This window comes from Sphaerodactylus townsendi, linkage group LG17 (genome assembly GCF_021028975.2).
Source record: "Sphaerodactylus townsendi isolate TG3544 linkage group LG17, MPM_Stown_v2.3, whole genome shotgun sequence".
Taxonomy (NCBI): domain Eukaryota; kingdom Metazoa; phylum Chordata; class Lepidosauria; order Squamata; family Sphaerodactylidae; genus Sphaerodactylus; species Sphaerodactylus townsendi.
Window position 1 is genome coordinate 18,828,061 of NC_059441.1, and position 25,981 is coordinate 18,854,041.

The 25,981-nt window shown below is 47.1% G+C and overlaps 1 protein-coding gene across 1 annotated transcript in view; it reads left to right on the forward strand.

Annotated features, from left to right (window-relative positions):
• The first annotated feature begins 6,500 nt into the window (after positions 1-6,500).
• Positions 6,501-25,981, forward strand: part of ADAMTSL3 (ADAMTS like 3) — a 211,202-nt gene continuing 191,721 nt past the window's right edge. The window contains exons 1-2 of the mRNA XM_048481642.1: positions 6,501-6,598; positions 8,299-8,380. Coding sequence (XP_048337599.1) covers positions 8,309-8,380 — 72 coding nt within the window. The 5' untranslated portion in view covers positions 6,501-6,598; positions 8,299-8,308. The remainder of the gene's footprint in view (positions 6,599-8,298; positions 8,381-25,981) is intronic.

The window sequence follows — 25,981 nt, forward strand, 5'->3', positions numbered from 1 at the left end:
TTGTGAGATAGGTGGGGCTCAGAGAGTTTGGAGGGAGCTGTGATTAGCCCAAGACCCCCCAGCAGGAATGTAGGAGTGGGGAAACAAATCTGATTCACCAGATAAAAGTCCACTGCTCATGTGGAGAAGTGGAGACTCAAACCTGGTTCTCCGGATTAGAGTCCATCTGCTCTTAACCACCACATCACACCAGTAGAGCCAGCCACCAATTGTCAGGGAGAGAGATTATGCATAAACCTAATAGTAACTCTTCAGTGATTCAGGCAGAAGCTTCATTTAATTGAATGCCTTTTAAAATGTATTATTCTGAACTTATTTTCTTGCAGCTCTGCAGCTGACCTTTAGTGTCACATAGTGAAGATCCTGGCAATGGGGTGGCAGCTACTGCCGAAGCAATTTTTAAAAATAAGCACAACCAATCAGATCCCCACTTGCCTGTCAGAAGCCCACTGAGGCATAAAACCTCACAGGTCTTGCCCACTTTCTCAAAACACTTGGCAGATACCAGGAAAAGAAAGGTGTCAGTGGGTACCATGGTACTCGGGGGGTACTGTACTAACTTGTTATATGACAGTGGTGGCGAACCTATGGCACGGGTGCCAGAGGTGGCACTCCAAGCCCTCTCTGTGGGCACGCACAGAGTCGCCCCCCCTCATACATCTAGGCTGGCCTGGGCCGCTGGGCTCGATTATTAGCATTAAACCTAAGACCTAATTTTGGGGAAGCAGTGTAGGTAACCCTGTTAAGCGCTGTTAAATCCCACTGATTTTCATTCAAAGAACTAAAGTGCAATTCTTTACCTGGGAGTTAGCTCGGTTGCTGGCAATGGGGCTTGCTTCTGAGTAAACCCTCCTAGGGTCGTGATTCACCCGTTCGAAGCAAAGCCACCAAGCTTACTCCCGAGTAACACACGCCTCTGAGCCAACCGTTTTTCCTAAACGAAAACCTCAGTATTCAGGTTAAATTGCCGTGTTGGCACTTTGTGATAAATAAGTGGGTTTGGGGTTGCAATTTGGGCACTTGGTCTTGAAAAGGTTCGCCATCACTGTTATATGATGACCACTGGACTTGGTTCATATGGGACTAGGTGATCCTTCAGATACCCCAGGAGAGGAAGGGAAAGGAGTTTGTAAGCCTCCTTACAGGAGAGAAAGGCGGGGTATAGATCCAAACTCCTCCTCCTCCTCCTCCTCCTCCTCCTCCTCCTCCTCTGAGCTTTAACAGTGCAGTCTTAAGTCCGGTGAAGTCAGTGGGCTTAGAAGGGGGTAACTTTGTTCAGGATAGCTCTTTAAAGATCTTGAAACAAACGAAGAGCCGAGGTCAAGTCTTTACCAGAGGTGCGAGAGATACTGTCTATTTGGAATAATTTGAAGTGTCCAAGTCGTCTTCAAAAGGTGGCCCTAGTGACGTAGGTATAGATTTTTATGGGGGGTTCGGGGGTGGGGCCATACCCCCACCCACTCTGGGGGCGTGGACATACCTCCCCAAGCCCCGCCCCCAGCCTCAGTGCTTATAAAAGCAGCTCTTTGAGGCCAGGGATGGCAGACTCCCCTGCCCCCCCCCCCCGGCTGGGCTCCCAGCTGGCAGCCGGTAGTCCCTGCTACCCTCCCCTCTGGGCAGACACATAGCTAGGGAGAATAGAGCCTGGTGCAAAATCTGAGTTTTGCATGCCCCCCCCCCCCCATGGGAGGCCGCTGTGATGCTGGAATTCACTTCCAAACAGCATCACTTTCAATGGTGTTTAAACTAGGTAGTCCAGATTCTCCTCTTAAATCCACTTAATGGGTGAACCTGGGGTCCCCAGTTAAAACATTGAAAGTGATGCTGTTTTGGGATGCATTGTCCCCCACCCTGAAACAGCATCACTTTCAATGTTGTTTATACTGAGGACCTCAGATTCTCCCTTTAAATCCATGCCGAAGGGGGTGGATTTAAAAGGAGAATCAGGAAATTTGGGGGGTGCCTGCTGTCAGGGGTTCAACTGTTAAGCTAGCAGCACCAAACTTTCAGGGTACCTTTAGGAGACTCTCTTGATGATACCAATGGAGGATGGGGGCACCCCTTTTGGGAGCCCATAACATTGGACCCCCTAAACCAAACCTCACAAAACCTGGATGGTATCATCAGGAGAGTCTCATGAAAAAAATCCCTGAAAATTTGGTGCTGTTAGACTAAAAACCGGGAGAAAAACACTAAAAAATACAAAAAACCCACAAACGGGGGTGGCGCTTCGGACATGTAATGGCGGGTTTGAACCTGAGAAAAAACCCCTTACCTACGTCCTGCCCTATATACAATGCACTGCAGCTGTCTAGCTTGGGATGTGATTGGTTAGCTATTCCACCACTAACCCTTAAGAAACTTCTCTCTTTCAAACCATCAATGTATGAGCAGCCAAGTGGGTAAAAATGTTTTTTAGGATAAAAACCCCTGTGACATTCCTTACCAGACTGCTGGAGGTACTGAGAAACAGCAGTAGGAAAGGGAGTGGGTGGGAATTCACAATTCCTCTTGCTTTGTGATCCCTGGCCAGTGTCAGTGGTAGCAAATCACTGTAAGGTTTACTCCTAATACAAGATGGACTTGTTAAACTGAAAGGCAAGTCGAGAAGAAGTGCAATGATGCTTTTGGACTCTGTGATTTACAACCTGGAGGCACCTGCTTGGAGCATCAAAGGGTTTTGCCTGGGCGTCTTCCTTGCGCCATCAATCATAGTCCATCCGGGTTTAATTAGCCTGTGCTTAAAGGGCCAGATTTACAGCTAGCTGTGCATGAATGGGCGAGGAAACAGGGGCCAATACAATACGTCTATTGCAGAGGGACCAAATCTAATCTACTTTCAGAGTTTATACTTCTCCTTTTGATATCTCAGCTCTGTACAGAGAGCCAGTGATTAGTAACCTCCAACCTGGCTTCCCCCTCTTTCTTTTATTTCCCCCTTCACCTGTTTCTTTCCTTCCCTTCCTTTCCTTTCCCCCTTTTATAGCCCTTGTTTTTATCCCTTCCCTGCTCTTTACCTCCCCTATTTTTTTCCCCTACTAATGACCAGCAGACAATTTTTAAGCTCTGAGCCCGGCTGGGCATGGGCAGGGTGGGATAGGCCTCTAATAAAGTAACTAAACTGCTTGTTGTGCGCTTTCCAGTCTGTGTGGCCGTGGTCTGGCGGATCTTGTTCCTAATGTTTCACCTGCATCTGTGGCTGGCATCTTCAGAGGTGTATCACAGCACGCTTCTCTCTGTGATACACCTCTGAAGATGCCAGCCACAGATGCAGGCGAAACGTTAGGAACAAGCTCTGCCAGACCACAGTCACACAGCCTGGAAAACCCACAACAACCAGTTGAGTCTACTTTAATTTACATTAAAGTAAATAAGTTAGGGTGTCTGGCAAGGGTCTGGGAAACCCAGGTTCAGTGCCATATTCCTGCTTAGTGATTTGGGGGCAGAAACCTAGAATGGGGGTGAGAATGGCATGTGCTGCGGATTTCCCGGGAGGCAAGGGTGAAATAAAACGCTACTTCATAAAATAATAATCTAGTTAGGCCCAGTGGTGGGATTCAGCCTATTTGCACCAGTTTGGTTGAACCGGTAGTTAACTTTTTGTCTGGTTCAGAAAACTGGTTGTAATCCCAGCACTGAGTCCTTTCGGAACCCGTTGTTAATTTATTTGAATCCCACCACTAGTTAGCCCCCTGCCATCAAGCGCTTTGGGTATCTGCGCAATGACTGAGATCCGTTTTAGATTCTTGGGTTTATTCAATGCAAGCAGGCATGGGCTGGCTCCCGTTGCTGCATCGCGGAAGTTTCCAACATCTTCTCCAGTAAAAATATAACTGGAATCCTGACAGACATGAAGACTAACAAAGTTTATTGCATCTTCAGCTTCAGTTGAGTACGAGCTCACTTTGTCAGATGCATGAAGTGTTTGTCCATGAGGTAGATACACTTATACTAAAAAGCGGCAGATAACAGCAAAGAGACTGGGTAAAAGAAAAAGAAGAAGAGTTTGGAGTTATATCCCTCCTTTCTCTGTGTAAGGAGACTCAAAGGGGCTTACAATCTCCTCCCCCCCCAACAAACACCTTGTGAGGTGGGTGGGGTTGGGAGAGCTCTGAAGAACTGTGACTAGCCCAAGGTCACCCAGCTGGCATGTGTTGGAGTGCACAAGCTAATGTGGTTCACCAGATAAGCCTCCACAGCTCAAGTGGCAGAGCAGGGAATCAAACCTGGTTCTCCAGAGTGCACCTGCTCTTAACCACTACACCAGGCTGGCTAAAAGGAGATGCTATCCATTTTGCTGGAATAAATGGGTGAGTCTCCTGTTTTATCTTGCTGCTACAGACCAATATGATGACACATCTGGGATTGTCTTCTCCAGCAGATGCACAAAAGCCAAGTTTAGAGATCCTTAGCTGGGGTGGAGTATTTTGGATTGGGCTGATAACCCCCTTGCCCTTTGCTTCTATGACGTGTGTAGGGTTATGTTTTTGGGGGCCAAATTTTGTAACTACAAGCATTCTTTCTTTGGCAACCAGACTGAATGATCAGTCCACATACTCTTCTGTAACCTGCCCATGTTTGACTGTGTTAGTCCTTTGGGCCCTTGATGTTAGAGCAGAGGATAGCTCATTTTGGATAAAACCTCGACAGTGTTTACTTGACACTCACAGCAGTGACTTCTGCCCAGCCTGACATAAGCAGATGGAATTTTTCCCTGGCATGAAAGGAAAAAATGGTAGGAAAACAAAGATGTCCACATGCCAAGCTGCGGCTAAATGGCTGAGCAGGGGCCTTTAAAGATGGTGGCCACCCTCGAGTCTTGCTGGCTTTCTGCCCCATACTGGTAAAATAGAATAAAATGGAAATAGGTTTAAAAATTTTTTTTTTGGACAAAACTGTTCTGCAAATGTTTGCCCACAAACACCTCCTTGGTTACAGAGATGGCTTTGCTGCGTTTCTCTTCGTTGGCTTTCGAAATTAAAGATCCTGCAAAGCCAAGGAAGAGAACTAAAAAAAATAGCTAACTGAATACATGAAGCTGATTTACGTTGAAGTGAATCAGGCCTATGCATGAAGCCTGCTGGGTGACCTTGGGCAAGTCACAGTTCTCTCAGAACTCTCTCAGCCCCACCTTCCTCACAAGGTGTTTGTTGTGGGGAGACAAAGGGAGGGAATTTGTAAGCTGGTTTGAGACTTCTTATAAGAGAGAAAGGTGGGGTATAAATCCAAACTCTTCATGTTCTTTTTCTACATCTCAATAGGCAGAGCCGGCCACAAAGTGATAGACACAGCTTGACTTTAGTAACACAGTACAGATACTTGTGTTGTGCTGGCAGCTGTTGCCAAGCAACTATTGATTGATTGATTGATTGATTGATTGATTGATTGATTGATTGATTGATTGATTGATTGATTGATTGATTGATTGATTGATTGATTGATTTGGCTGCCCTTCCCTACAAGCTGGCTCGGGGGGCTTACAACAGTCAAATCACAGTACTAAAACCATATTTTCTGTATAATACAGTATCCTGGCGCCTTAGTTACTAACAGATCAGCCAGAAGGGAAAATGACTAATATAAAACATATAACAATAAGACATAAATAACACCACACAAAGTTTTTTTAACGTTTTTTTTAAATCTGCGCAGCCAATCACAGCTACAATAATCGATCAGGACTGACCAGTAAAGACGCTGAAGAGTTGGTGGACAGTAAATAGTGATTTAAAGATTTTGTGATGGTTTCTCAGATGTGTGTCACATTGGGATTCAAATACAAATACAAAAACCTTTAATGGCATAGAAAAGGTGGTGATATACAAAATATGTTAAAACCAAATGACTAAGATTCACTATGCTGTGATTATACGAATGCGGTTTTGGGTAGCTGTACTGTGTTTCTTTTTTGTTCTGTTTTTTGAATTCATTTTGTTTCATATCCTTTTTCTGTGTCAATTATACTGCGAAAATTAATTAAAAAACCACTATTAAAAAAACGCAATAGTCGATCATGACCCTCGCTTGGCAAATGCCCTACTTGGCCACACCTGCTTCCTAAAAACGCTCAGTGGCTTTCGTGGCACGCTGGAGACCCTTCTATAGCCGGGCAAGAAGCCTGCTTGGGATCGCGCGACGAGAGAGCGACCCACCAGGTGCGCGCCCCGAGGTGTTCCGCGAGGGGGCGCCCGGTTCCCAGCCATCAGCGCCGCGGTTGCCGCTCACAACAGGTTGCAAAGGGCGCAAACACATTTCCTGAGCTGCCTTCCCCGGGTTCGCTCCCCGACGCGCACTTGGAACTGCGGTGGCGCAGCTGGGACCAGCGCGCCTTTGCGCTCTCCGCCGCCGGCCGGGGCTTTCTGGGGCGCGCAGGGGACAGCTTTTGCAAAGGGTCGCGCCCCCCGCCCGGGATCTGGCAACGGGGCTTGGAGAGCCCTTTGGCAACCCACCGGCCGCCCCTTGGCGATGCGTGTGGCCGGCTGGCTGCGGGACGGCGCTTAGTTCTCTCCAGCGCTCCTTTGGATGAGACCCCCCTCTTCTTTTGAGGGGGGCATACGTGGTCGTCTTCGGTTAGGGGCTGCCCTGCTGACAGCCGCAGGTAAGGGGGGTGTCTTTCTCTGCCTCGGGGCGCTCCTAAGGTTGGAAAGGTGGCCAGCGCTCTCACGTGTGAATGCGGATCCCTACACGTGTTTGACTGTGGGCAAGGGGGTGGGACGCGATTGGGACCGTGGCCGCAAGGGCTCCTTTTCCTAAAACCAGCGGTAGGTTTATCTTTGCGTCGCGATCCGTTCCCAGCGTTCACACGCGGCGGCAAAGACGCGTGTCGGCCGTGGGGAAGAGCCCGTGTGCCACCCAGCCCCGTGGCCAAGAGGTGCCCGGAGGCTCTTACGCAAAGAGGCAGCGCTCGCTTGCCCCCACCCACACTCACTCCCGGGGTCCGTTCCGTGTTAAGCGCGCAGTCGTGTGAACAGACACCACACAGATCAGCACTGCATGGGAGGCGAAGACGGGGACCGCGTGGAAGGTCTCCCTCGTTCAAGGCACTATTCAGACGTGGCGCGTGAGAGCATTTCAGACACGTGTACAATCCCCACACTCAGGTGCCTGCAATTGAAGTGCGGGGGGTGGGGGGTGGGGCTAGCCAGCCCTAGAACTTCGCCAAAGGAGCAGGTTTGGTGGGGTGGGAGCAGGCTCCAGGCTGGCTGTGAGCAGTGCCACATTGGAGCAGCATTTTGCCTGGCTGATGGTCAGCAGGAGTAATGCCCCCTCCACAGGAAAGCCGAAATGTGCCGTGCATCCTGCTGGAAATCGCCCGGAGAAAGGATGCTGCCTCGAAGCCAGAGAAACGCAGCGTTGAGCCCATTTCCTCTCCAAGGCAGTTGCCAGTTGGATAGCTGGTTTGGTATCCCCTTCCAGTCGAGGCCAGAGTGGGAAAAAGACCATATCTTTCGCACCTAGGTTGGTTATGTGCTGGTGCGCTGCCCTGCACTGCAGGGAGATTCTTTTCTGGCCAAAGCGTCTGTTTCGGATGCCTTCTTCCCGCACCCACCCCCCCCCCCCCCCCGGCCACTGCACGGCAAATCCCACAATCTCTGCTGTTTGTGGCCGCATCAAACCAGTAGCTTTTATTTCTCCATAAATTCCCTGCGTTTTTCCCCCTGTCACAAATAAACAAATTAAACGTGCCGTTTTATGACTGAAACATCCCCTCTGACCTCAGCCTGCAAAGTGACTCCTCCGGGCTTGTTTCACTAGAGGTCAATGGGCCTCCTCCAAAACAAGTGTGGAGTGTTGTTACTGCGGCAGGGTAGCCAACATGGCTGGAGGCGCCGGTAAATGGATACTGATGTCCCAAGGTTAGATTCTTTAGCTGGGAAGCAGGAGAAAGTGTTGAAATAACTTGGCAGGCCTACTTTTACCCCCCCACCTTTCAATTTGGCTCCTGGGTATGTTAATGGAGGGAGGGGTTAGGAAGGTTGCTGACTTTGATAAACTGACCGTGAATTTTGGAGGGGTGGGAAGGAGCTATTCTTCCTGCCCTCCTCCTATAGCTCCCTGATCTTCTTGCCCTAATTGGAACACCCTCACCCCGTCACGCTGGGCTCATGTTGTTCTCAGCGAGTCTGCTTTCCTGGCCAGCACAAACCTCGGCTGTTTAGGTTGTTCCCTGTCCAAAACCCGACAACTCGGCCTCTTTATTCAGTTTGCTTTAGTCGTGCGTGTTCCGGCAGGGGTGCACTTGACTCCGATTGCGTCTGTGAAAACCTCCCCCCCACTGTTTTGCTCTCTCTCTTAAAGGTGTTAGAAGATGGCCAACCCCGCAGGGCTGTACTGGGAGATCACCTGGTTCACGGTTGCGATCATCTGTACCCGTCTCCAGGTAGGCAAGAGCCCTGCAGATTCTGCAGCTGTTGCAGTCTGGATGATTGATTAATACTGTAACAAACCAGGAGGTGGCTGTTTGCTAGGATATGTTACTGATGCTAGAGAAGGTCAGCTGTGCATGAGAGCCGGAGTGGTGTCCTGGTTAAGGTGTTAGGCTAAGGCCCCTTCCGCACATGCAAAATAATTCACTTTCAATCCACTTTCACAGTTGTTTAAAAGTGGATTTCGCTATTCCGCACAGTAAAATCCAGTGCAAAGTGCATTGAAAGGGGATCGGAAGTGCATTACTGTGCATATATGGAAGGGGCTCAAGATCTAAGAGTCCCAGGTTTCAATCTCCATTCAGCCTTGGAAGCTGGCTGGGTAATCTTGGGCCAGTTGCATAATCTCAGCCTAACCTACCGCGCAGGGTCATTGTGTGGATAAAATGGACTAGGGGAAAATAATGTACACTGCTTTGGGTCCCCATCCCCCAAAAAACCAAGTAGCAACAGAGGGAAAATGAAGGGAAAACGGTTCCAGACCTGAACTGAGGAAAAAATGTGTGGAACTCAAAAGAAAAAAAGTAGCATTTGGGCACATCATACGTTGTAAACAACTCATGCGGAAAGGTTAAAGGCAGGGTACGGCTGAAGTAAATGAACAGAAAGGCAGCCACCTTTTGCTTCACTTTTATGTCTTTTTGGCAAAGAAGACAGTCAGGGGTGGCCAACCTATGGCGTCAGTGGTGGGATTCAAAAATTTTAACAACAGGTTCCGATGGTGGTGGGATTCAAACAGTCGCGTAGTGCCAAACGGAGCAGGGTGGGGCACAACATGGCGAGGGCATGGTCTGGGCGTTCTGGGTGAAGGGATTTCCAGAGCAGGGTGGGCGGTACTGCAGCAGGGGCACTGGGCAAAATCTCCCCACTCCACCCCAATGCCACCTGGGTAGACAGTTTTGCAAAACGGAGCCAAGCACTGAGCAAAATCTCCTCTCCCCATCCCCATGCCACCAGGGTAGAAAGATTTGCCCACAGAAACCAAACACTGGCCAAATTCTGCCCTCCCCATCCCCATGCCACCAGGGTAGAAAGATTTGCCCACAGAAACCAAGCACTGGCCAAATTCTGCCCTCCCCATCCCCATGCCACCAGGGTAGAAAGATTTGCCCACAGAAACCAAGCACTGGCCAAATTCTGCCCTCCCCATCCCCATGCCACCAGGGTAGAAAGATTTGCCCACAGAAACCAAGCACTGGCCAAATTCTGCCCTCCCCATCCCCATGCCACCAGGGTAGAAAGATTTGCCCACAGAAACCAAACACTGGCCAAATTCTGCCCTCTCCATCCCCATGCCACCAGGGTAAAAAGATTTGCCCACAGAAACCAAGCACTGGCCAAATTCTGCACTCCCCATTCCCATGCCACCAGGGTAGAAAGATTTGCCCTCGCCCGCGGCCGGCCAGCCCGTGCCGTGGGCTTTACCTCCTGCCCGCCCCGCTGCTTGCGCGCCCCGCATGCGGCTCTTCTGCTGCTGTTCTGCTGCTCCATGAGCGGAGCCGCCGGGCCCATCTTCACCCGCCCTGCAGGAAGCAGGGCGGGCGCACCTCTCGCCCGCGGCCGGCCAGGCCGTGCCGTGGGCTTTACCTCCTGCCCGGGCGGGTGGTCTCCCGGCGGCCGGCCAGGCCGAGCCGCCGGACCCATCTTTGCCCGCCCTGCAGGAAGCAGGGCGGGCGCATCTCTCGCCTGTGGCCGGCCAGGCCGTGCCGTGGGCTTTACCTCCTGGCCGCCCCGCTGCTTGCGGGGCGGGCGCTCTCCCAGTGGCCTGGGAGCCTGGGAGCCGCCGGGCTCCCTGGGAGCCGCCGGGCCCATCTTCGCCCGCCCTGCAGGAAGCAGGGTGGGCGCATCTCTCGCCATGGAGGGAAGGGGGATTAATCATTCACAGACTTGCTGGGTCAGTTGAAGTTGAAGTTAATCATTAACCGGCAGTTTGCAGAACTGAGGAAGATTTATCAAAGGAGTTGAAGTTAATCTTTAACAACCGGTTCTCCGAACTGAAGAAAATTTAACAACCGGTTCTATCGAACCAATGCGAACCGGCTGCATCCCACCTCTGTATGGCGTTCCAGATGTCCATGGACTACAATTCCCTCCAGCCCCTGCCAGCATTGGACTGGGCTATTCTCAATGCTTGAGTTTGAAGGCTGTGCTGATTTTTTAAATAACTCAGGCATATGTGTGCTGTCAAGTCTCAGCTGATTTACGGCAAACCCATGAGGGACTTGAGGCAAGAGACTTTTAGAGATGGTTTGCTGTTGCCTGCCTCTGTGTGGGCTGAGAGAGTTCCGAGAGAACTGTGACTGGTCCAAGATCACCCAGCAGGCTTCATGCGAAGGAGTGGAGAATCAAACCCAGTTCTCCAGATCAGAAGCCCCTTCCGCACATGCAGAATAATGCACTTTCAATTCACTTTGAATGTACTTTGAAGCTGGATTTTACTGTGTGGAATAGCAAAAGCCACTTGCAAACAATTGTGAAAGGGTACTGAAAGTGCATTATTCTGCATGTGCGGAAGGGGCCAATGTCAACTACACCACTCTGGCTCTCTTTATTTTACCTCAGAAATTTTACCTCAGAATTTTACCTCAGAATGTATCTTACGACTGCACAGAGGCATAATTCGAAAGCCCCTATTAATGCTGCTTGTCCCAATAGGAGATTCAGTTACAAATCTGCCAAGTGTGCTCTTCAGTGAAATATTTGGTGTTATCTTTGACATGTTTCCTCAGCATTACCCCAAAAGCTTATGCATGTTCCTGTAGCTACTCCATGATTAATGGCAGTTATTTAATTAGCGTTCCCGGGATCCAAACAGCTGTTGAGCCCAGTTTGGCGGGAAGCGCGTGTGTCGACGATGGCTTTAAGACCGAGAGGAAGCGGAGCCACTCTCCTAAAGATTAATTTCATGTTAACACATGCATTTAAAACGTTCCAACCGTTTTGATGTTAAAACGACAAATTAGTCACAGCAGGAAAGCGAAAACAGTTTGCTTTGGTGTTTCGTTTCTTTAATCATCATTTTGTTTTTCAGTCGTAGCGGGAGGGTGACCGGGCTTTATTGCAGTCTTTGAGGGCTGCTTTTGCAAATAGGCATAGGATATGGGAAAAAATTATGCAATTGTACCAATTATAACATTGCAAAAATGGCACTAAGGATGAACTGAGAACTGATAGAGCCAGTCAAGGCCTGCTTAAGCCGAGAATATCGTGCAGTCGTTTTGGAAAACAGTTGGAGACTGGTGCCTCTCAAATATGAAACGGCTCAGGTATGAAACTCTTTGTGTGGCATGGGCCAGTTATACCTCTAGTGAGCCTAGCCTACCTCACTGGGTTGTTGTGAGGATCAAGTGGAGGGGGAAAGTAATGTGTGCACTTCTCTGAACTCATTGAAGGAAGAGCATGAAGAAGTGTGTTAGATTTCAGTGAATGTGTGCATGCAAGGTTTGCTGTGTGCGTGCGACTGGAACGTATCTCTGAGTACTCTGCTCTTGGGGACTTTGCTATCTTGGTGAAGGTGGCAGTGTATATATCCCACCCATTTCTCATTTATATTCCATGCCCAGCCACAAGGAATGGATTGACAACTGTGTCTTCTAGTCTACAGAACAGCGGAAAACTTTCTCCTACCCCCATATAATATTTCATAAGTGGACGGGATGAGGAACACATCATTGCAAACCATAGTTCTTTTCTGAAATCCCAGAGGCCCCTTCCACACATGCGGAATAATGCATTTTCAATCCACTTTCAATGCCCGTTGCAGCTGGGTTTTACTGTGCGGAATAGCAGAATCCACTTGCAAACAATTGTGAAAGTGGGTTGAAAGTGCATTATTCTGCATGTGTGGAAGGGGCCAGAGATGATGAATACAGATTTTAACACACCCCAGGAGCGTAATGAGGCAAACTGGAGCCCTGGGCAAAACCTGAGTTGGATGCCCTCCCCCATGGGCGGCCACTCCACCACGACCAAAATTTTTTTTTGCACCACGACATTGGTGCCTGCAGGAGGTGCATTTTTAGACATATCAGCACCAAAATTTCAGCATATCAGCAGGAGACTGCCCTTATACTACCTCCCAAGTTTGGTAAGGTTTGGTTCAGGGAGTCCAAAGTTATGGACCCTCAAATGGGGTGCCCCATCCCCCATTCTTTGCTAAGGAGATGGGGGCTACCCTTTTGAAGGTCCATAACTTTGGACTCCCTGAACGAAACCTCACCAAACTTGGGAGGTAGCATAAGGACAGTCTCCTGATGGTACGCTGAAATTTTGATGCCACTAGCCCAGGGGTAGGGAACCTTTAACACTCAAAGAGCCATTTGGACCCATTTTCCACGGGAAAAGAAAACACTTGGAGCTGCAAATAATTTTTTACATTTAAAATAAAGATAACACTATATATATTGGGGGTTTTTTTACCTTTTACTCCCTAATTCTGAGAAGCGCATGGATGTGCCCGCCCTGCTGCCTGAAGGGCAGGCTAGGATGAAGCCGGCGGCTCGGCCTCGCCGGCTGCTGGGAAAGCGCCCGCCCTGCTCCAATGGGGCGGGCGAGAGGGGAAGCCCGCGGCGTGGCCAAGCCGACCAGGGGCAGTTGGTGTGCCCACCCTGCTGCCTGCAGGTTGACAGGATGGGGAGCCAGGAGGCTGCCATTTCGTTGGAGCCCACAAGTGCAAGAGACAGAAGAGCCGCGTATCGCGACTCTCGAGCCCACTGGAGTTTCCCTACCCCTGCACTAGCCTAAAAACTGTGCCCCCTTCAGGCCAAAAATGGAAAACCAATAAAAATACCCATAAACGAACCCTGCATTTTGATGCCCCCCCACAAGGTGGTGCCCTGGGCAGCTGCCCACCTTGCCCAATGGGTATTACGCCCCTGACACCCCCCCCAGACAGATGAGTATTGTGACTCTCGCAAGTGATACCTCACTGATATAAAGTGTTCTTTGGTATGCAAAGGTTATACCATTACACCATTTGAGGGACTGCCTCCTGCCTTATGACCCTGTGTCCAGACACTGTTGTCAAGCAGCCACATGTTGGCTGTCGCACAACTTTGAGTGGTCCATCTGACATCGACCAGAACCTGGGGTCTTTTCCAACCTGGCTCTGGCTCTGTGGACTGGCCTCCCTGGAGAAGTCAGAGGGCCTCCCTCCTTGTCGATCTTCAGGCTACAAGGTCCGCCTGTTTACCAGGCCTTCGGAGAGAATTTGAATGGCAGACGTCTTTTAAGGGAGGGAGGGAGAGAATCGGAGTTTGTTTTGTTTTGATTTCGACTGGAAATATTTCTTTTAACTATTATGGTAAGCTGCCTTGAACCAGAAAGAAAGATGGGATTAGATGCTTTAATAAACTTTTATTTTTAAAAAAGCTAACACTTGTAAAGAGACATTTAACCCAAACTGAAAAGCGGCATCGTATCTGTTTCTGATTTAATATTTAAGGTTGTTACAGAAAGGCTATTAAAACAATATTTGAAAATCTGTCTATGGAAGGATCTGGTTTCCAGGAATTGTCAGTTTGTCATGCTTCCTGTCTGCTAGAAACACACCGCATGCAAATTGGCCCAGCTGAACTTTAAAACAACGTTCAAAGCCCTCTTAAGGTTGTAATTACCCCGTTGCTGCTACATGGTAACCGTTACCATTGCTGTCAGTGTGGGCGATCCCTATTGTTTAATAATGCCGTTTTATAGGGCTAAGTAAGTGGAGCATTTGTTTATGGGCGGAAATTATGCCGTACTTCTCTTAGCCGAGCCAGAAATCTGGAGGGTTAGGAGGAGTGATTTAGGATGTTTTCCTCTGTCATAACAAGTTGTACTTTTTGCAAGCTGTACAGCGGCAGAGGCCAGAGTTCTACGCTCCAGAGACACACCCCACGGTTTTCTTCCTCAGAGAAGCGTCATTTTTTAATTCCCACATTTTTTTGCACTCATGTTATAATTGGGATCCTTCAGATTTGGAGACAACTGTATCCAGTAGGCTGGTTTAGCAGTTGAATAGATTGGTCCATATTTCTCTGCCATTTTGGGGACATCCAAAGACCTGATTGGCTGGGATTCTTTTATTATCCTTTCTGTGCTGTTTCAGACCCATGAGGTAGGTCTTAACAAATAGCCAGAGCTGTTTCTTTCAGTTTGCCTTCCTTACTCACATGGCTGAAGATGTTGTGCTCACAGAAGTTAGCTAACTCCCTTTGGGTTTTAGAACTCTGCCACTAGGAAAGCAGTTTTCAGACCATACTGTTGTCTGGGTTGTGGTGTTCTTGGAGATTTTGATGGTACAGTCTGAGGAGGACAGGATTTTGGGAGGGCACATTTGGAATTTGACCCTGTGGGCACATTTGAAGCTCTGACCAGGCATGGTGGATGACAGATACAGAATGGCTGGTGCAGGAGGCGGAGCCAACCACAAAATTATTGCCACAGCTTAACTTCAGTAACACCAATGGTGTAGCGCCAAGGGGGACAGGGGGGTGCGGGATGCACTGGGTGTGCATCGATAAGGGGGCGTTGTGGGAGCGGGCGGAAGTGTGGCACTCTTGACCCAGGCACAGTTTCCCCTAGCTCTGACCTTGAGTAACACAGTGTAGATCTTTGTGTTGTGGTGGCAGTTGCTGCCAAAAGCAACATTTTGAAAAATCTACATAGTCTATCAGAAGCCTTATTTGGCAAAAGCCTTACCTGGACTCACCTGCATCCTAAAAACACCTGGTGAGTGCCAGAAAAGGTATCAGCATGCACCACAGTGCCCTTGGATATCACATTGGGGACTCCTGCACTATGGCATTACTCTATTACTCTACAGCATTAAAGCCAGCATAGTGTGGTGGTTGAGAACAGGTGCACTCTAATCTGGAGAACCAGGTTTGATTCCCTACTCTTGAGCTGTGGAGGCTTATCTGGTGAACTAGATTAGCTTGTACAACACATGCCAGTTGGGTGACCTTGGGCTAGTCACGGTTCTTTGGAGCTCTCTCAGCCCCACCTACCTCACATGATGTTTGTTGTGAGGAGGGAAGGGAAAGGAGGCTGTAAGCCCCTTCATCATCTTCTTTCTTTTTCTTCGCTAAGCTCCTTCGCCTCCACAAACTCCTGTTTTCCCAGACATCACTATCAGATCTCCAGGAATTTCTCAAATGATAGTTGGCAACTCTGTTCATATCAGGCTGTAAGTGCACTGGTGAAGACAACTGACAGAAATAATAACTTGCTGACCACACGACGCCTGCTAGAGTGTCCTATCCCCACAAGCCACCTGATTTTGGGTTGTTACACTGCACAATGGTAGCTTGAGGCTGGAAGAAAGGCCTTTGGACATTTCTTTCCTTAGAATTTTTTTTATTACTGTCTGTTCACTTTCTTGGACTGTCTGGGAATTGCAGTCGAAGCGATTGGAAGCCTCAGGTGGCTCGCAAGCCACCGTTTGGCCACAGCCGCTTCAGTGCATGTTTACCTGTGCTCAGAAGCAAGGGAAGGTGCCTTCTTGGATGACAGCTTTTGTACATGTGGTGCTTAGTGATCACTTGAAGTGTTTTATTGCTTTAAACGCAGCGTAGAGTTGGACAGATACCATAACAGGCAGATGTGGGTACACAAAGGTATATGGCTGGGCCTCCTTTCCAGCTCTGCTCAGCAGTAAATATTTCCTGGCTTGTGCTTGTAGATGCCTTTGTAAGATTGCAGAGATGTTGGCTCCCATCCCTCCTGGCTGATTCAATGTGAAATCGACCGCCTTCCAAAAAGGGTTTTATTGTTCTGGTTTTTTAAAGTCCTTATTTTTGCTTGTGTTGTGAATTGCCCGGGTCACGCTCTTGCCGTGAAGAGGTGAGAGGCTAATGGGAATAACACCCACCTTGGATGCGTCGAAATGGATTTTCCCGCAGTCGGTTTGGGCAATTGATTTTTCGTTCTCTTCCATCGCGCTGTTCTGTTGCGGGTGTAACACTCCTCTGCTGCAGCTGCAGAAAGTTAAACGTGATCAGCAGTTCTGCCATCTGTGTAACAAATACAGCAATGTGTCTATTTCTAAAACAGGGCTTGTTGTCTCTTCTTTTACTTGGGCACCTAGTTCTGAAAGGTTTCAATGTGTTTATCATCTGTTTGCTGTTCCCCCACCTTCCTGCCAACATCTTTATAAACGTGCTGGACTAAATGTGTCTGTTGCGTGAAACCAATAACGGCATAAATATATACACTTTGAGCTGGGCAGTTCCACGGCATTAAGAACATAAGAAAGAGCCTGCTGGATCAGACCAGAGCACATCTAGTCCAGCACTCTGCTACTCACAGTGGCCCACCAGGTGCCTTTGGGAGCTCACATGCAGGATGTGAAAGCAAGGGCCTTCTGCTGCTGCTGCTGCTGCTGCTGCTGCTCCCGAGCCTCGGTCAGCTAAGGCATTTGCAATCTCAGATCAAGGAGGATCAAGATTAAAAAAGGAACTTCATAGAGCAATATAGGATAGCTATTTATGGGATAGGTTAGCATAATATTGATTAGAGATGCCAACCTATAAGATGGGGCCTGACAGTCTCCTGGAATTACAGCTGATCTACGTTTTATTATGGTTGTGCTGAAAAGACTGGTGTCACTCTGGAAGTTTAGGGGGCTGTTCTAGACATGAAGCTGCGAAGGAGAATGAGCAGCACCTTAAATTTCCTTTTGACCAACAAGATTTCAAGGATATAAACTTTTGAGAGAAAGAAATTCCCTTCCTCAGATATAAGGCTCCGTTGTCTTGTATCTGATGGAGCTTCGACTCTCAAAAGATTTGACTCTGGAAATGTTGTTGCTCTTTAAAGAACTATTGTGCTCGACTTTTGTTTTTCTACTGCAGATCAACACATCTACCCAGCCTGAACGTTTCTTATGGTACATCTATTTCAGAGATGCTTGAGGCAGAAGATGTGAATGACTGCTTTGACTGTTTTCTTCCCCAGGACACATTCATCCCTATTAGAAGAGAAGGCGGTCTTGGTTCCTTTTTCAAACATCCTATTGATGATAAATGTACCCCTTCTTTACCGGCAATTGACCTCCTTAATTAGGTTAAGGACACAGCAGTCTGGTTAAATATGACTGAGGCATTGCCTTGAGATGCCACCTGGATGCTTGGTTTCGTGTCGTGCTGCCTGTAGATAGCATTTTGCCAAAAGGAAACTGTAAATGCATTTTCAATACCACAAGTTAGCTTTAATGCATATTTACATCTCTGATGGGAATACTCTTGAAAACGAGAGAGCAATTAGATTACTATGAGAATGTGTTTTGTTAGTGCTGTGAATCCCACGGGTCTTTCAAACATCCTGTTAGCTTACTCTGTTTATAAATCACAACCTTTAAAATCATTTAGACTCTGTCTGAACAGCATGAATGTATATTAATGTACCAAACATTTTGCGAACAGGGGAAAAAGCCCTTCTTTATTTTATGCTTTTGCCAAGTTCATTCTGATGGGGCATTCAGATGAGGTGGAAAGTATGATTATTTTCTTTGTGCACAATATTGTTTTATATTTTTAAAATTTGTATTCTGTTTCTTCTGCCCTTCCCCTCAAAAGAAGAGAAAGAAGATTTTTGGATAATACCCCACCTTTCTCTCCTGTCAGGAGACTCAATGTGACTTTCAAGCTCCTTTCCCTTCCTCTCCCCACAACAGACACCTTGTGAGGTAGGTGGGGCTGAGAGAGTTCTGAGAGAACTGGGACTGGCCCAAGGTCACCCAGCAGGCATTATGTGTAGGAGCAGAGACGCACATTCAGTTCCCCAGATAGGAGTCTGCTGCTCAGGTGGAGGAGTGGGGAATCAAACCCAGTTCTCCAGATTAGAGTCCACCTGCTCTTAACCACTATGGCACTCTGGCTCTCACACACAGTGCATAGTAACAACAGTAGACAGCACAAAATATTTCAAAAATGAAAAGAAAATTTAAAAACAAAGTGAACCATTACCTGTTGCATCCACACCCTGTTGAAGAAAGGGAAACTCACAACACTGTCCAGGAAAATTAAAAATGTCTTAACAAGCTGCCTGAAAAAAAATGCAGCGAAGAAGTTTGCTCAGTTTTCAGAGGGTTGGACTTGCATATTTGTGGTTCTATAAGTTACAAGGCCAAGCACCTGATTATGCACTTTGTTTTCCATATGGCCTCTCTAGGCCCTGCAAGCTCCATGCTTGGAACTTGATTTCCATGCGCATAATCCCCAGCGTGGCCTGAAATCATGAAGTGCAGAGAAGAGGTTGAAATCTTCTTCGTTGTGTCATTTTCCTGACCTTCAGTGCCCCCAGAGGGCACTATTTGCTTTGTTGGGGATACCGTATGTACTGGTGGGCCACACACAAAATTTCTCAACAGGGGCAAATGGTTCTCTCTTGCCCCCTGGACATTTCAGGTTGGGCAAATGGCGCAGTGAAGCTGTAAAACTCTCAGCCTGCCTTTATCCTGATCTGAATTGGCCCCCACTGATCTGGGAAGGGAGTTCGAAGCACAGAAGTCACAGTAATGAGTCAGAGTGTGGAGCAAAGAGAATTGCCAACAAAAATGGACTGGCATGTGTGTGCATTTGGGGGGGGGGGAGGATTGTCTACTTCTGTTTGCACAGCCCATTCTAGGCAACAGCCCTTCTCTCTCACAGACCTTGGGTCATAAACTGGCAGAGAAACCTCTAATCTAAATAGCTACTTAGCAATAATAACAGAGTGCAGTTAGGGAACAAGGTGCCGCCACAAACTCGGATGCCAATTCCCTGCTCGTATACTCCTGGGAGACGCTATCACAGGGCCGAATATCTTCAGGGGCTCACCAGGTGCCTTGTATTTTTGCGCTCTGTCTGGGTGTACAACAGTGTTGTGCATAGCGCAGGTGACCACACGTGACTGCTGAACTGCATTTGATCTGGTGTGAGGCATAAGTTGTGCGGTTTTGACCAGGTGTGGGCCAAATGTCTCGATCCTCTGGGAAGCACCGTAGAGCACATATAGTTCAAAACTGTGATTTCTGTTGTTTAAAGCCACATTGAGGATAGTACAGGAAAGACTTCCCAGTTAATCTCTTAGGTTTTTTAAATTCAGCTTTGATAAATTATGGCTTGTTTATGTGTCTTAGCAGATGCTTCCTTCGGTGAGTTCACTGTCAGTTCTGTGTGGGTGAAAATTGTGGTTCCCAAACCCTGTCATTGGCTCAGTGCTAAACTTCTGTGAGAATTCGTGTAGGCGGAAAGACATTAGGACCATTTTGTTATCTCTGGGATTGTGTTTAAGTGTGCGTTTTTATTGTGTGTGGATGAAATGACCACTGTGGTAAACTCAAGAAGCTTCAGCAGGGTTTTTTTGCTGTTAACCCTGAGTGTTCTGAGATGCATCTGAATTAATTTTTAGTGCTTTCTTCTTTGTTCCGATTCCCTTTCCTGTGGTTGGAATCGTTTTTATCTTGCATGCAAGGAACAGAACAGAAGGCATTTAAAGCTGTTTCCACTTCTGTTCAACCTTTCCCGCCCTGAGAAATTGTTTTCTCCTTACCTGCCTTTCTTGGGGAAGGAAAACATGGAAATATCCAGAAAGGTAATTTTTCCTGCCGCATTAAAGTCTTGCAAAATTGGAAACCGTTTCCATTCGCTAATGTCAGTTTTTATTGTGTCGCTGAAGAACGTTTTATCAGGTGTTCCAAGCTATATCTCTTGGCAGAGGTTTCCTTGAACTACTGCGCAGGGAAGCATCAAAACTAATCATGTGCATGAATGTTGATTTCTTTTGGAAAGGCGGGAGGGGCGGGGGGCGGGGATAGAAGCAGCAAATGGAAAAAAATAATCCAATGCCCTTCTGTCATGAAAACTATATTTAAAACGCTGCTTTGAATGCTTGGGTTTTTATCTTCTCTAATTAACAGTACTAAGGAAGATGCAGGTGTGCAACAAACAGAGATCTGAAAGTTGATGCCTCCTTGCAGCTTTCAGTCCAGAGATAGCGGTCCTGACTCCTGACAGAATAGTGGTGGATTGCTGATGGATGGCATGACTGCATAGGCATTTGGCTGACCTCCTTTTACTGGAAAGCATGTGCTTCAAATGGAGTTGCTGGTGTTTAAGTAACTTTTTGTAACGGCTCCGTATTCTTCTTTTAATGCTCTGTAGTAAACAACATCCGGATACACAATAATGCACTGATATTAGGGGATTAATGAGTTATACAGACAGTAGCAAGTGAAGTGGATCTCAAAAACCACTGAACCTTTATTGGCAGATAGGACGATACAGGTAGGATACAAAAAACAAATTTAAAACAATCCCCAAAGAAAATAATAATAGAGAATCTCCTAATAACAGAGTGACACAACAAAATGAAAAAGAACAGAGATATCCTTTAGGATATATAATTCCTAGTAAAAACTTGGCCACCAATTCACGAACTACAGGATCAGAATTATTTAGCAAGTATAAGATCTTGTCAGCGTCTGATATCCTGTCACAGTTCAAGAGAAGAGCATTTGCATATTTCCCCCCAATTCCCTCATATTTAGTGCAATGGAAGAGGGAATGGGCTAAATTTTCCAGTTGATTGTGAAGTGGATCTGCTTTGCAATAATAATAAAAATATTCCATAATTTAAGGATTCTCCAAATCAGGGGCTAGTTGGCCTTTGAACTGGCAGGGAAATTTACCAGTGGCCTCTGGGGACCAGGAGCTAGCAGAGCCAGTCTCCTGCAATTCTGCTGCTGCTGCTTGGCCTAGGGCCCTTATCAGCTCCATCACTGGTCGAATCCCCACTTGAAATTTGCACGCAGATCCAAACCTGTTCGTTGTGAAACTGTGTCCTCTTCATCAGAGTTTCTTCCTCCTCACTGCAGCCAGCACACAGCAGACACACCTGGTTGCAGAACTCTTAGCAATCCCCACTACCAGGCGAGCTCGCTTCGCCGGTCTTCCCTGATTGGCTGGTGTGCCTTGATGGGGCAGGACCTTTTCCCACTGCGGAAACGTGCATTGTAGGGGCGTGATTAAAAAAAACCCAGCAAGTAAAAGTTTAACGTTTAACTGTTTAACTGTGCAAACAGTTAATCGTTACCTGTGTAAACCATTAACGATTCAAAGTTACACGTTTGACTGTTTAATGTTTGCATCCCCCTTCTGCTGGCCGATCGCAAAAGTGAAAATAAAACCAAGGAAAGTCTGCGCGCGCATCGCAGCGCTGATTGGTTGCCCGAATTCTGCGTCACACTCCAGGGTGGGAAACGAGTCAGGGTTTCAACCCTCATCCCTCCCCTTGGATCAGCTCTGAACCGTTTTAATGGGGTCTGTGCCACTTGCAACCAGGTCCTGCCGGAACACGGATTAACGGGGAGAACGAGCAACAGAAACGGAATCTGCCACGCAAGCAATGGGGAGGTCGTCCCTCAAACCTGGTTAGTTTGTGTTCTGAAAACTGGCTAAGACGGTAGTGGGGATTCGATCACTGACTCTTGCTGCGCAGTTTCCATTTTAGGGGGGTGATCCTGTCAGTGAGCAAATGCTCAATGTCGGGCCCACTGAGCCGACTCGCTCTGCACTTCTGGCATGTAGTACAGCAGAGGGCAGTCCATTTGACCTGGCCGAGGGTTTTCCCTTCCCAGGCGGCTCCTGCTGCAAATATCTTCGATATCCCGTGGTGGATTGTATGATCTTTGCAAAGCGATCCACGGTTACACTTGCGCATCCAAGCAAGAGCATGCCTTGCACCACAGGCTTCGATCTGCCCCAGGTCACTTTTTGAGCTTTTCAGCGGAGAACATCATGTGCGGTTTGGCCAGTTGAGAATGATAGTGTTCCTGTGACATGCCATTTGGCTCTGTGCTGCAGAACTTGCATATCTGCATTTGCACTTCGAATCAGAGAGTTGGAAGGGACCATACGGGCCATCTAGTCCGACCCTCTACCCAGTGCAGGATCAGCCTAACCAGAGCATCCCTGACAAGTGTTTGTCCAGCTGCTATTGGACGACTGCTAGTGAGGGCTCTGGACATGCAGTGTCCCGGATATGCCATTCCACTATGCAGAAAGGCAGGAATGGAAGGGGAAAGCTTTCTGTATGGCCAGCACAACTGTGGATGCTTTGCAGTAAAGGGGCATGCAAAGAGCCATGCGGGGGCAAATCTACAGAAAATGGCACCCGGGGCGAGCTGTCAAACTGGAGATGACCATAGTCAGCTGCCAATGCCCACCCAGCCCTCATGCACCAATGGAGCCAGCCTTGGAGATATGCCACGTTTTTCATGGGTTTCTCCGTTATCCTATTTGAGAAATTTTTGCAGGTGGTTTCTTTTCTTTTCAGGCTTCCTATGCTGTGGGGAAGCCTTTTGGAGGGGGTGGGTCACACCAGAGCACTGCCGTCCTTGCGCACCTGCCCAATCTGTATTGGGCTGTAAGATTTTTATTGCTTTTTAAAAGGCAGAGGCCCCTTCCGCACTGGCGAAATAATGCGTTTTCAAACCACTTTCACAACTGTTTGCAAGTGGATTTTGCTATTCCGCACAGCTTCAAAGAGCACTGAAAGCAGTTTGAAAGTGCATTATTCTGCATGTGCGGAATGAGCCATAGTGATTAAAAAAAAAACCTTAAGAGAAACTGACAAGGCCATTCTGGTGGAAAATGATGAGTACTTGATCAATTTCTGTGAGAGCTAAACCTGCATTGTGTTGCAAGATGGGAATGACTGGCCAGGCCGTAGGGGTCGTACGATTTCTTGTGGGACAATATTTGGTTTGTGTGTGTGATGAGGTGGGTGTCTCCTAGCTGGAGTGTGCTTTGCAGGAGAACAAAAAGTGGTTGTGTGGGTTAATGACTTGGGTCCGTTACAAAAGTGGGAGGGTAAGAGGAATTACTCTCCCTTTCTCATTATAGTAGAAGTTGGATGTAACAACTACGTAACGAGATGACATGGTAGTGTGAAGGTGTAACCCCCATGCCCAGAATGGGTTGGCCCAGAATGGGTTGACCCAGTAAGGGGGTGGAGACTCGGAGCAGCAGAGAGGCTGCAAGAGCTCTTTTGCAGAAGAAGCAAGGCTACCAGACTTGGACCTTGATTTCTATAAGCCCTTAACACCTTGTTAAGGTAATTTCAATATTGTTGGGAACTACTGGGAAGGTAGTTGTTGTTTTGCTATGTTGTAAATGTTGGAGTTTATTGTTTCAGGGTTTTCTTGTGTGGTTGTAATGGGTGAGAGTTCTCCTGGAAACCTTCATCATGTTGCAACCTGTTCATCAAGCCCTTGGAGTCTTCAGGAGCCAGCCAACTTGCAAAGAAGAAATTGGACTTGGCAATATCAGTAGACTGTAAATAGAAGGACTTGAAATGCAACCTGAACAGGACCTTGAATTGTAACGTTAAATGTTGATGTTTTACAAGTGTTAATTGTAAAGAAAAGTAAACCATTTTGTTGTTTAAAAATTGGTTCTTTGCAACTCCTTCCAAGTACTGCCCCACAGAACCCACAAGCTGAGGTTACAAAGGCTTAGCTGCTCCTGGAGGTATCCAGTAAAATGTCTTCCTTCCACGCACCGGATCTTTGATTCCTTGAACTGCAGCAGCTGATAGACCTGCCTACAGTTTGACACATGTAGGAAAACCTTTTGTGACAAAAGAACTGTGCCAGTTTGCTATGAAGCAAAAGTATTGTTATTTTGCTGTTTAATTGGGATGGTTGCAGGGAATGAGGAAGGCAAGGCGAGGTGTGGATTTCTGTGATGGCAGCACCCTTGTTAATTGGCTCTGCTCTATCAGTGCGTGGTGTTTACCAGCTGGAATTTGTTAAACCTGTTCTCTGATTATCTGATGGAGAAGGAATGGAAGAGATACATTTTTGGAACCTGAGGATGCGAGTCTTGTAGGTCAGCACCCGTTCATAAGTCTTTCAGAGGTGAACTCTTCCGGGGTAGAGACCCGAGGAGTCCTTCCTTGTTACCCCATTCTTTTGTGGAGAGTGTGCAGACACCTTATCCTAGAATAGGGGTAGGGAACCTGCGGCTCTCCAGATGTTCAGGAACTACAATTCCCATCAGCCCCTACCAGCATGGCCAGTTGGCCATGCTGACAGAGGCTGATGGGAATTGTAGTTCCTGAACATCTGGAGAGCCGCAGGTTCCCTACCCCTGTCCTAGAAGAAATTCCAACCTAGTTTAACAAAACAGAACTCTGCCAAATTAGTACCCTTTTTAAAGCGGGGGGCAGGGTGGGTGGGTGAGAAAGGGCATTGTTTTGTTCCTTAAAATTAAAAATAGCTTTGGCAACTGTTGCAGAAGCTGCAGCCTTTAATCGGCTTTGAACCTCCGTGGTAAACCCCAGCTACCTAATTTCACATCCCTAGTGTCCAATTAATATATCCATTTTAGCTACTTAAAGATTTTTTTTTTTAATTCTATAAGTTTAGTTGTGGAGTCCTATTTCAACCATAGCAAGCGTTGTGCAAGCTGTATTGTTGGGGCTGAAATTTAAGCTTTATTAGGATTAAGCATTCAATGGTATAATTAGCAGCATGTGTTCCCTGTAGAAAGTGTTATGAATAGATCCTCTGTATATAAAACGCATTTGATATTTTATACCAACTTAAACCCAATATGTTATCTTTAACCAAAGGAAATTATAAAAGAGGTATTTTTTTTTCCTGGGGTTTTTTCCCCTTCCTCTTCTGTCAACTTAATATCTTAAAACTTTTTTTCAGAGCTAAGTTTGGGATTGGGCTATTGAGCTTAGAATCGAGCACAAGGAAAATAAAATATTGCCATCGTTTTTACTACTCCTTCATAATCGGTCCAAATAATAGTCTGTGGTTGCCTCAGCTTCATAATTATGACAAGCAAAACGTTGGCCGGGCAAGAATGTGAATATTTATTTTAACGAGGCACGTTATTTAGTGTCTGTAGACCGTAACTGCGTTGGAGATTTATGTACGTGCAGGACTCTTTCAAGTGCTAATAAGATTTTTTTTTTGCATGTACGATTTATGAATGCGAGCGAGACGTCCTGTACCTTACTCACTTGAAAAAAGGAGAATGATGCTTATTAAGAATGAATGGCGTGTTTTACCTCGAGGCTCAGTTTGCAAAACAAAAACACTAATTTTTAAAGAAAAACCTTGTGTTCCCCCAAATGGCATAAAAAGCGTGAACGAGATGGGGTGATATATTTAACCTATTAACAAAGCTGGTTTGGCTTTCAGGATTTAGTTGACTGTACATGTGCCTTCTTTTGTGTGTGTGTGTGCACTTACGCCAATCCATAATGGCAGTGACTTAATACTGGGGGCACTTCCGCACATGCAGAATAATGCACTTTCAATCCACTTTCAGTGCACTTTGCAGTGGTGTGGAATAGCAAAATCTACTTGCAAAGTAGTGAAAGTGGATTGAAAGTGCATTATCCTGCATGTGCAGAAGAGGCCTTGGTTGTCCTGGTGGGTTTTTTCCCCCTGTGTAAGAGACTTTTGATTTACTGTGCTGATAAGAAGATGGTGTGTTGACTTTGTGCCTCCTGTTAACATTCTGTTCCTGCTTATTCTGGAAAACAATTTTATATGGAAATATTGGGAGAGG